The sequence below is a fragment of the Protopterus annectens genome, chromosome 10.part0, assembly GCF_019279795.1.
Source record: "Protopterus annectens isolate FY-2018-M chromosome 10.part0, PAN1.0, whole genome shotgun sequence".
Lineage (NCBI taxonomy): Eukaryota > Metazoa > Chordata > Ceratodontiformes > Protopteridae > Protopterus > Protopterus annectens.
The window spans coordinates 1,030,189,830-1,030,202,675 of record NC_056744.1 but is presented as its reverse complement, the minus strand read 5'-3'; the positions used below and the strand labels follow the sequence as shown (position 1 = coordinate 1,030,202,675).

At 35.1% G+C, this 12,846-nt stretch overlaps 1 protein-coding gene across 3 annotated transcripts in view; it reads right to left on the bottom strand.

Moving 5' to 3' along the window:
• SLC44A5 (solute carrier family 44 member 5) overlaps window positions 1-12,846 on the bottom strand; it is a 4,403,163-nt gene that overhangs the window by 485,853 nt on the left and 3,904,464 nt on the right. For all 3 annotated transcript variants that reach the window (XM_044085789.1, XM_044085788.1, XM_044085790.1), the window contains one exon: window positions 4,840-4,968. In XM_044085789.1, coding sequence (XP_043941724.1) covers window positions 4,840-4,968 — 129 coding nt within the window. The remainder of the gene's footprint in view (window positions 1-4,839; window positions 4,969-12,846) is intronic.

Below are 12,846 nucleotides of genomic sequence, written 5' to 3'. Positions count from 1 at the left end.
CTTAAACAGTAAATATTTACAAATCTTACAACATAAAGCTATGGTAATTTTAGAAAATATTAAAATAACTAGTTATTCCATAAATCCTAAACTCATGCATAAATTGGCTACTAGAACAAAAATGATTATTAAATCTAACCACATCAAAGAATTATACTCTTCTAGTAGTAAAAAGAAGGTTACTGAAATAGAAGATATTATGGGTGTTTTCATGTCCATTTTTATTGAGATTAATCAACACAAACCAAACATGGATATACAAGATCTAATTAAAACATTTATAAAAAATATACTGAAAATAGACTGTCAGAGGATCAAATAAAAAATAACTGACAAGCCTATATCAATGTCTGAACTCAAAATTCAAATAAATTAAAATCCAATAAGGCACCTGGAAATGACAGTATAATACCTGAACAATACAAAATTATAACTAAGGACGCTCTGAGTATTTTACTAGATGTATTTTCAATAGCTAAACGATTTACAAAGGTACCACCATCTTGGTAATACACCCTAATAACTACAATTTTAAAACCTGATAAGGACTCAAAACAATGTTCTTCATATAAACCAATTCCATTATTAAATGCAGATTATAAAATATTCATGGGCTGTACATGGAGGCTTGTCCTACTGAAAAAGTTTATTTGCAGTAGGTTGAGGTTCTCCACATTTTCAAGTGGTATTACTGTCTCAGTTATCTAGTCTAATTGCAGTTTCAAATACAGCAGCCTTTCATTACTTCAGTGATCATCTGAGCATGGTCAGCAGACTGATCTACATTACAGTGATCTTTAATAACTTCAGTAGCACCTGACTGAAATGGGCAAGTCATTTAAATGAGATGTTTTTTATAAATTACCGTCTCACTTTCTGCACGCAGGAAATGAATCCTCTGAACAAAAACATTGCAAAATTCATCTAGAATGAATCTGAATAATTCATGTAAATTACTCTCTGCTGAAAATGCACTGAAGTCTGTGGTAGCCAGTGATCTGCTACATGTGCTATTTAGTTTAGTAAGGTTATGAATACCTGTAACAAATCCACAAATGTCAGACACAAGACCTTACCTATACCTCAGCACTCTGCATGGCTAAACTACTTTATAACACATGGGCACATAAAGTTATTGTATAATGCTATTCTAAAACATCTGCTACCTCTGTTGTTTGTGAGCTACAAAGTCAGCATGTGGATGTTTCCTGAATGGAGTTAAGTTCAAGGTGAGGGTTACATGCCCATTAATATTCATTCTTCATGACGTTAGAGATCACATGCTGCCTAAAATAAATTTTTATGAAATGTTATAAAAAAGAGCAATGACAATGCCACTGAATACATGGCCTATATGATATAAACCCCACAATAAAGTTAGCTGCATATGTTGTCTAATGTACTTATTTTTTATTGATTTACTGTTTGGTAACCAGGTAGACGGACTGCTGCTAAGGTCTTTTTCAGATGCAACCTGGGCTCAGACTAGGCAATAAACAGTGAGAGTAAATCTAAGTTACATACTTCAGATATATTAGACTGTTAGTTTTACATAGTTACAAAACTTTATAAACTTCATATCCAGTTATTATAGAGTATTTATAAAATAGAATGTTATACAGTTTGTATACATTTCTAATAAATTAGCAGGTCTACATTAGGTTTTATCAGTTTGCATGGATTGCATAAAAGTTAAACTATGTAAAACTGTTTCTTAAAAGTTCAAAATTTAATTTCCTTAAAAACAAACATCAAATGGAAGTGATTAAAAAAAAGAGATTACCAAGATAGGACTACAAAATAAGAAGAAACACAGAAGTAAGAATATTTTCTGCTCAATATCTGAATGGTTTGGATGGCCACAATCAATGGTATTAGAAGCTGAAGTTAAGTACAAACTTGCAGTTTTAAAGATAGTACTGTATTTTATTTTTCTGCCTATTTAATTGTTTAACTTAATTTTCCCTGACTGAAATATTTTTCTTTTGCCTGACTGAATTGTTTTATATATTTTCTGGCATTGCTTTCTGTTTTCATCTGTCCTGAAACTGTTTTTCCCCCCTCCCAACCTATTCTTGTGGGGTTGTTTTAGTTGGTGGCTTTGCAGTTGCCCACTCCTACTGTAAAATTGATCAGGGACATCCCTTCCAGTCTAGTGTTCACTCTACTTAATAGAGAGAGAACATCTGAGAAGGCCAACCCACTTCCTCTCTCCTTGCACTTTAATAAAAAAAAATTGCACTTTATTCATCTGCTTTTACTGTATTTATGTTTCTTCCTACTTTATTACCTTTTTTTTTTTGCCTCTTCTTAAAAGTACTCAATTGTATTTATTCTGCTGCATTTATTACAGCTTGGTAGTAGCCTGATTAAATTGTAACTGTTATTCTAAGCCTGTTGGTTTAAGCACTTGAGCTTCAGACCATTTACTTTACATTAAGAAGGTTTGTGGTCTGCACTGTTGTGGCAGGACAGCTAGCTTACATCCTTCTAAGTTGGGAATTGCTGATTGAAGGCTCAGCGTCTGTTATTCTAAAAGTGTATTAGTTCTGGTTTAAGTACTTGGGCCTCAGGCCTGTTATTTTATTTTAAGAATGTTTGTGGTCTGCACTCTTGTGGGAGAAGAGGCTAGATTCTGCCCTTCTGAGCTGGGAGTTTCTAGTTAAAAGTTTATTGTGCCAGCTTATCTGAAATGTTTCTTTCTGAAATTGGTACGTCTTGTTTGCTGTAGCACAAAACTAGAGTCAGACCTGCTGAATCCAGCTTTGTTTGCATAACTTGAGCACTAATGCAGGCCATCTTTTTCTGGAGAAGGTTCCCCTGCACCCTAGTGGCAGGAGTGTGCAGTTAGAACTTGTCTGATTGAAGACTGCTTGAACAGGGCTCAGTTTTTAGCTTTTCATTGGTTAATAGGTTAATTTTAATCAACTGGAGAAGTGAAGAAAGATGGCAGATAGTCCATAAAAACTTTAATATTCATAAACAGTCATACACAGGTTAGCTCTTTCACATCTATATGATGCTTCATCAGACCTCAAAATTAAAATATGTCACTTCCTTTATATAAATAGGTCATATCCTCACAATCAATTAACATTTGCTAACCTATTTTAAAACAAAAACAACACCATTCATTAAAAAACTATACATATACTAAAGAAATAATAAAATACAGTTACTTCAAACCATGTTCAAAATCAACATTGAGTATTTATATAATATGACCCACATTAAAATAATAGTAATTATTTAAACCTCCTAGCTGCCAGATAGGGCTTAATAGAAGCCATATCATTTAAACCCAGGGCTTGATCTGCCTGCAATTCGATTATCCATATTAACTCACTTTGCTCAGTTATATTTCTCTTATCACCAAGACGTGAGTTCAGATTAATACACTGTATGACTAAAAATGGAAAACTATGGCTATCATATTGTATTATATGCTTAGCCAGTGCACTTCTCTCTCTATCCCTGTTTTGAATTGCCACTAGGTGTTCCCTCACCCTATCCCGCAGGGAGCGATTAGTCATTCCCACATAATACGACTTACATCCCTTGCATACTGCAAGATTAATTAGATCTCTAGTAGTGCAAGTGGCTTTAACCTTAAACTCATATTTAACCTTTGTTACTGGACATATGAATATATTTTTGGGACTCAAAACATTACATATGTTACATCTCCCACAGGCTTTTAGGTAAGGTTTTTGAATCCTTTCAGTACTGTGTGTGTGTTTATTAGAATGACACAGTAGCCTCTTTACATTTTTCTTATTTCTATATCCAAAAGAGGGTTTATCCCCTACGACTTTCCTCACCTCTCCATCAGATTGTAAAATAAACCAATTCTTATTGACAATATCCGAATTATACTAATGTTAGTGGAATACTGTAACCTAAGAGGTATCCCATACTTCTTATATTCTCTTCTCCTACACCTAGATATGTTGTTACATGAACCATTAGAGCTAGCAGAACCCATGTACGACATACATGGTTTAGCTATGTTTTTTCTTAATCCTAACACTTGTGTGAAGCCTTCCTCTAGTTCCTTCAGTGAATAATTCCATTCAAGTATTTCCTGCTTGAAGGTATCCATATCATTGAGAAATCTATCATCCTCTTTATCCAATCTGGAAATACGCATGCCTTGGCCTTTGATTATATTTTTATATACATGGGAAGGATGCATACTATCTCTTGGTAATATGTGGTTCCTACGACATGATTTTCTATATATTTCTGTGGAAAAACATCCATATTGATCTTTAGTTATAGTAATATCTAAGAAGTTAATCATCTTAGTAGATATTGTATGGGTAAATCTTAAAGAACTTGTACTAGTATTCAAATATGCAATAAATTGTGTCAAGGCATGCATATTTCCAGATTAGATAAAGAGGATGATAGATTTCTCAGTGATATGGATACCTTCAAGCAGGAATTACTTGAATGGAATTATTCACTGAAGGAAATATCAAACTGGAATAAATAAATAAAATAAATATAAACATGTTTAACAGTTGACATCTCTTAGTCCTCATTGTAACTTCACCACCTTACACTGTGACTACTAAACATAACTGATGCATATTTTGTGGGATCCAGCTCAGCCTTCCATAACTATCGTGAATATTATCAATCTATGTACGAGTAATTCAATTATCTTTGTGTTTGTTTTGTCCTAATCAATGAAAAATGTAGTAGGTTTCCAGTCAAATCATAAACGCAACCAATAAAGACACAAATATTTATCAATGAAATTCTCTAAATTACTACTTTGTAAAAGTGTACAATTCAAAAATAATATTGGTATTTAAGTTTAAGTGAACGTACCTTCCATGGATTATTGAATTCAGGCTTACAAAATGGTTTGTAATTCTCCCATGGGTATCGGCTCCATCTATAGGCTCGTTGCATGTCTATATAGGTTGTAAACTTATCAGGGCACTTTGAGACACAAAGCTGTTAAAATATCATAACACAATCATTAATACAACAGATTTGAAAATTTGTTCATTGAAATCCATAGTGTTTCACATTGCTTAGTTTAAGAGCATTATAACCAGTCTGAATATTCCTTTCCTACTCTTTCAAGTTAATGGACATAATTTGCATGCAATCTTTTTATTTATTAAAATGAATCACATTATCATTCTGTAGCAAAATGTAAAATCACTATGCTATATACTATGAAAGTAAATATAGTGCAGGGAGCACTGTGATCATGCTCCAAAATAGGAAAAAATAAACCTGTTACAAGCTACTGTATGAGACCTGATCATAACAGCATTTTCAAAGGTGTGTAACAAATGTTACACATCCCCTAAGTACTGTTACAGCCAGGTATAAGGGAAGAGGAATTCCTTCAGTCCCCAAATATCTGTCCTCCTATCTTCACTGAAGTTTACAGACAACAGTCTGTAAGTACCTTACTTAAATTAGGGCAGTATTTAAAAACTGCCCCTGATTTTTTCCTTACTTGCAGTCTATGCAACAGCATTCGCTAAGTGTTTTACTGGCTGTCAAAGATAGTAAAACAATTTTTTGTAACAGTTTAATTCATGGAGTAGATAAAACTCCATATACTATAAAGAGTTATGATTGGGTCTCAAGGTGAATTTCTTGGCATCCATGTCACAAACACATAACATAGTTCGACTGGAGACCAAATCATGACCCTCTATATAAACATCAGCGTTAAAGCAATAGCAATGGCAAGGACAATGAAGCTGTATATGTTACACAAATACTTGCCAAATCTGCAACAGAAATCACTTAGTTAAATAATAGTTCAGAATAGCTCATGAAAACACTGAATACATAAGACAGAACAAGATGGTTTCATTTCAAGCTTTTATTCCAAACTAAAGGCCCAGCCTTAGTTGCATGGTTCATGGACAGACCACTTCAAATTTACTTTTATTTTAAAAAGAGAATGCACAAATACTAATTGTGTTACTTTCCCTTTTACAGAAGACAACGATTCACTATACAGCTTATTTTCAATTATACAACTATATGCATAAATACATAGTATTTGTATGTGTGTGTGTGTGTGTGTGTGTGTGTGTGTGTGTGTGTGTGTGTGTGTGTGTGTGTGTGTGTGTGTAATTATGTTTAATGAATGGATATGTTAAATGATCAACACAAAAAAGCATTGGGCATAACATGCAACAGTTCATTATATCGACAGCACTAATTGCTGACACTGAGTACTAGTGCCCTGTGCCACTACCATGAACCAGCTTCCTCCCCCTCAACTCTTAAAGTGAAGAGCTTTTGATAAGCTGAACAATTAATTATTACAGTTGGATCCACCCTCCACCCCAACTCTTCCATTGAAGAGAGGAAAAAAAATAAAAAATAAAAAAAAGCTACTCCTACTACTAGCACATGACCTTCAACCTGTCACAGCCATTCAGGTCCCATTTCTGTGCCCTGCCCTCAACCCTCCATCCACATTTTTTATAAAAAAAAAATATTTCTTCTTTACAGCTGTATCAAACTGGCGTCTACAAATGTACCAAAGAGTTGCTACACTTTACACCCTGCCTGCACTGAATGCTTTGGAGCTAATGTTTTACTTAAAAGAAGTCTTCTTTTAAACTGTAGCAAACTGCTTGCTACAAATGTAGCAAACAGTTCATACAGTTTATACCCTGCCTACATGGAGCACTACAGTGCTTAGGTTTTAGTTTAAAAAAGAAAGCCAGTATGGCATTAACGATAGATCCGGATCAGTTGATTGCACCTCCCTCTCAGCACTTTGCACCTAGTTAGTTGCCCCTCTCACCTTATCCTAGCTATGCTACTGCCCAGTACATTGAAAAAGGAAACATATTTCTTTTTCCTATGTACTACCCATTAACCGTACCACATATTCAGCTCAAATTTGTCTAAATAGTGATAGTGTTACAGAAAAAGGCTTTTTTAAGGTAAACTGTGCTGTTAGGGTTGGGGCAAGTTTAAGATTAGCATGCATTATTGTGGTGGGAAGTGGGGCTTCCTGTCATCACAACATTACACAGAAGTTGCAATTCTAGGTGAGTTTTTGCAGCAGCTTTTAATTCTAGACATTTCTGAGCAGTCATTGATTATCATGACATCTCCAATAATATTATAAGCCTCTCCCTCTAACAGTTCTCATTTATTTTCTTTGTGATATACTCAGTTAAATGTACCTACAATGCCGATAAATTTGAAGGTGAATAACTTGAGCCAAACATTAAAGATAAAAGTGTACAATTATTCTGATAGTTCACTGAAACTGTCCGAGTCTGAAATTTGGAGTATTTGTGCAGTTTAAATTAATTATATTGAACAGTTTGGTCAAGAAAGGTCAACATCTTTATCTAAAAATCAATGAAACAAGTGAAAATTATTCTGGTCGTTCATGTGAGATCCAAGCAAATGAAATCGTGGAATATCTGTGCAGTTTTAATTAACTATATTTAATGGTATTGGTCATTATTAGAAAAGACAACAAACAGACTTAGCACAATGGACAGCTTGTTTGTACAAGGTTTCCTCATTTTTCCTTGACCTACAATCAGAGTGTGCCCAATCAAAGAACATCAGTAGCAGTGCAGCAGTACCATCTCAGGTCCAAAAATAAAAATGCATTATTGTCCAAAGACTGTTTAATTCAAGCACCATATCCGATACGTAAGAGAATGCACTTGTTTAGGAATTAGTTCAAGACAGCACATGGTGTCACTGAATTTAAGAGACCCAAAGAAATGCTTTGACATCAAGTTTTTATTATAAACTATAGACCAAGCCCTAGTCACATGGCTCACAGCTCAGACTTACTGTTAATTTAAACAGACAACATTCATAAGTGCTGAACTATGCACCTGTGAAACTGCAGCATACATTTAGCAGATTAACTAGCATAATTCATGCTTTCCATAGCATTTTGGTCAACAGGAACTAGTACAGCTTGACATTTTGTTCTTTTTTTTGCAGAATTACATCTGATGTGTATTTCATTGATTAGAAAACATCCATTAAGTCCAAAATATTTTTTCTACCTTATGAGAACCTCTCAACAAAATTATTCCAACTATCAATAAGTGGCAAAAAGTACATGGGGAACACTTCTGAAGTAACAGAAATCATATTGCAAAATATGTGTTTAATTACTGGTTCAGTAAATGACAGTGTGATGATTATTAGTTAAAACTTAAACTTTTAATAAAAATCTTTATTTTCTTAAAAATATATATTTTCCAATTGACTTGTTACAGATGGTTTAATTCAGAAACATTTCCCCTTCTTTTATTGAAGCATATTTTACAATAGTTAAAACAAAAATACAAAATAAACAACTAGACTGGAGTAATAGTATACAGTAGCTATGATATTCTTTGACCATCCCCAACCCATCCCCAAATCAGATCTCAGATGCCTATTAAAAGCCATGCCCATTTTACTTTTAAGGGTGACAGATAGGTGATAGATTCCAAATAGCATCATAATGTGAGATGAATTTCTTTTTTTCTATAAGTTATATATCCAATAAGTTAAGCCCATCAAGTGGCAGCATATTTTGCTATATTGCTTTTAATTCCTGCAGTGTGTATGAGTGCCTCCATCCATTGGACTGTCAGGTTGCCTTTTCACATTTGTTGGATGTGTGCTTCACTTACTTCCAAGGTTCTGTCAATACTGTTAGAAGTGCATCTGGCCACCCACCTCAGAAAAAGTGAAATGCGTAATTCCCTATCAACCTGAAATGGTCTTCTTGTACAAAGTTGCTTATTGTACATAAGTTGCTTATCAAACCAAGGTGAGTAGTAACACTAGAAACATACTTCTTAACTGATGTTTGTAGATTGTCCAGTTTTCTGCTTCATATTTTTGGTCTATTATTCATAAAATTGTGGTTTTCTGGCAAATCATTGAGGAATGAAATCACTAAATAATGACAGACATTTGAGTTTCAGACTTGATATTATTCAGAAAATGTGTGGTGATGTAAAACCTGTTCCTAATTTTGGGCCTTTTCCCCCACATTATTTTTGGCTTAGTCCAGATTTCTTGCGCTCAGCGGTTGAGTGGTATGCCAGAAAATAACCTGCCAAATGTGCTACATAGCTACGATTAACATGCTTCACTGCAATAACTATATTTTCCAGACATTTATTAAGTTTCAGGTCCAGTCTTTCCTTGTAAAACCTAACAATTAATAGTACCTGTAGACAAGTGATAAAAATGATGCTATGATGTCCATGGATGTAAATTGTTGAAAATAAAACAGTGGGGGGGCAGGCCAGGTGGGCCATACAATCCTTATCTGCTGTCAAAAATGAAGTTATGTACCTACCATAATGTTTTATGTGAATTGTCCATCGCGCCTTCATTCTGTACTGATGGCTTCAGAACCAATCCTTGGTTCCGACTCAACCGACTACTATAGCTTGAGATCTTCAACCAGCTCGTGGCTCACTCCCTATCCCATGATGCACTGGTGCCAGATGTTGTTTGCTAATATACTAATGTTCATATGTCACTTCCTATTATTAATAGAGCCAGAAGAGAGTCAAAGCCTAAAAGATGCCAGTCAGTAACTTCTGGATCCTCTAGAAGCCAGGACTGGGAGTTGGACGGGGGGACGTAAGAATGAAGGTGAGACGGACAGCTCACATGGACCATTATGGTAGGTACGTAACTTCTTTATGTGAAGTTGTCTTGTTTTGCCTACAATCTGTACTGATGGGACAGCATCCCTAGCACCATCTTTCCTGGGTGGCTCACGGGAGTATATTCTACAGTACAGTGGACCCAAAGGAGGCCGTGTCCCTGGAGGCCAAATCTACTTTGTAATAAGTGATAAAAGTATGAGGTCTTGTCCACATGGTTCATTCACAAATTGTACCTACTGGCAATTTTGCATGAACTGCAGAAGATGTGGAGACAGCCCTAGTAGAATGAGCTTTAACTTTATCTGTCAGCTGTTTATTTACTGATTGATAAGTGAACAAAATGATTCTGATAACCGTCTAGATAGAGTAGTCTTTGCTACAGGTGCACCTTTTTTGTGGTCTGAAAAAGAAACAAATAGTTGATCTGACTCAGGGGTGTAGCTAGGATTTTCAAATTTGTACTGACAGCTCTCAAACTGCTACCCCCCTCCCCAGCCAAGCTACGGCCATTCTCGTAATTCACGGTTCGCTCTTTTAGTGTCGATGAAGAGGCATTCACTGTAATGCCTCTTCAGTAATATAATATAAATTCACTCAAACTCGGTTCCTTGAATTGAAAATTAACCTGAAATGTCAGTTCTTTGAAAAATGCAGCATGGTAGTTGGGGTAGAGACTTTATGCTTTTGTTTTCTGTAACTAAGGTACAAGTTTTGAGCTTGAGTAAATTACTAACCACCTGCTACCACTAACTAGGATGTTTCATTCACACACACACCCCTACCTACCTCTTAGTGCAAGAAATATGGACAAAGCCTAAAATAAACAGGGACAGATATTAAATAATGTTCTCGTGAACTTAGAAAGTTGCTAGAATAACAGGATTTGTGCTAGTATGAATTTTTCCAAAGGACATGAAGTCTGAAGCTCAAATGTCTGTCATTATTTAGCAACTTCAGCCTTCAATGATTTTCTAGAAAATCACAAAATTTATGAGGAACAGACAAAAATATGGGGCAAAAATCTGGACATTCTGCAAAATGTGGACAGTTGAGAGGTATACTACCTACCACACACACACACAACCTCTCAACCTCTTACAGCAACAAACTCATAAATAAAACTGAGGCAAAGGCCCAAAAATAAGGACATTTTTTAAATATTGCTCTTATAAACTTAGAAAGATAATAGAATAGTAGTAGGTCTTGCATCAGTACGAATTTTCTGAAAGGTATGAAATCTGAAACTGAAATGTCTGCATTATTTTCTAACTTCAGTCTTTAACAATTTGCCAATAATTTGCCAGAAAACTGCAATTTTATGAAAAATGGACCAAAAATGTGATGCAAAAATATAAAATTGCCAGACAATACAGCTGGGAACCTGTCAAAGGAGGGACACCATTTTAATATGACCACAGTTAACTTAGAGCAGCTGACAAAATTAGAGAATCTACATGCATTTTGAAATAAAAGTAATGTATAACTCTGATCATTACAGTTATTTATAAAAGTAAAGGAAACCCTCTATGTTTTCTTCCAAAATTGCTATTTTGTGGAGGGATCATTAGGGGAAGAGCAACATTTTGAGCCAAAATCAGGGACAGTTGAGGTTTGGCTATGCCTAATTCTATAAAGCAATTTATTTGCATGTACCTCTCAACCTGTTAATGCAATAAATCTGGACAAGGCCAAATATATTGAGGGAACATATAAACAGTACTAAAATTGCTATTGTATAAACTGGGACAGTTGATAGAACAGGTCTTATTTTAGCATGCATTTTTCTGAAGGTTATAAAGTCTGAAACTAGTGTCATTTAGTGACTTAATTCCTAAATCATTTGCCAGAAAACCACAAACTGAGGAACAAACCAAAAATAAGAAGCAAAAAATCTATTCATTCTTTGAAAATCTGGACAGTTGGGAGGTATAGTTCAGCTGGGGCTGTCTAAGTTTGCCGCCATTCCCCCTCACAAAACCATGGTCGAATGGAGCCTCCCCCTGCAGCTATTCCAATGATCCATTACTTTGCTATTTCACTCCATTTACCATAAACACTAATGTGCATACTGATTTACTTCTATGATGATTTGAACTTCATTTGAAAGTTTTATTTTGCATTTTACAGCACAAACACTAAGACATCTGCTAAACAAACTTGGCATTAAAACTTCTCTGCCCTTGAAACTCATTCATTGAAACATTAAAACCCACATTCAAAGAAAAATACATTTTACCCGTGGCAGATAAAAATTAATTCTGGGCTGCTTTTAAATCATAGGCCCCTTGCATATGAAACATACATGTGCTCTTTGATACACCTTCCTATTGCTTTGAACATTTTTCCAGTAAACAATGAAACAAAAATGCCCAATTCAGAACATTTCCATCATAAAAGTCTAGTCAAACTTCTACAGTCCACCATTATCAATAAATAATATGCACAATCTCTGAAGTAGTAAAAAGTCATCTAAATAATTCCACGTTAAATAAATCTAACTAATGAAGAGGTTGTTGCTAGCAATCACCTTTATATTTCATGACTTCACCGAAAAATAAAGTGTCTGATGCCCCTGAGGAATAAATTGCCTAAATTACATTAATAATAAGCTAGTAATATTGCAATAGGAAATGGATGGCAAACTGATAACAGGCTCATAGTTAGTGTCTTAACTTTCAGTACAGCAGCATTCACCCCTTATGGGAGTAGAACCAACAACCTTCTGCATTAAAAACAAGTACACAACATTTTGTGCTACTAGCAATGTGAGCCGACTTAGCATAATCAGCACTAAACTTCTCTTCCCCTGCAGCTCTCAGCGCCTTGTAAATCTACACAATACTCAACTACAACTCAACTTCGCAGTACAAGAAGTCTGGAAAAAGCCAAATTTATTGGGGTGGGTCAAAAGGGCAAAAAACAGGAACACATTAAACATTGCTTGTATAATCTTGGAAAGCTGCTAGAATAAAATGCTGTGTTACCATCATACATTTTACTGCCAAGGTCACTGTGCAAAATAGTCAGAACAACATACCACTATGCCAAATCACCTGCTTTGTGAAAGAGAGGAAGACTGAAACTTAAATGGCTATCATTTAATGAATTCAGTTCTCACCATAGCTGTCAACCTCTTAGCACAAAACACCTGGACAAACCCAGTAATGAGGGAATACAGCCCTCAAACATATTC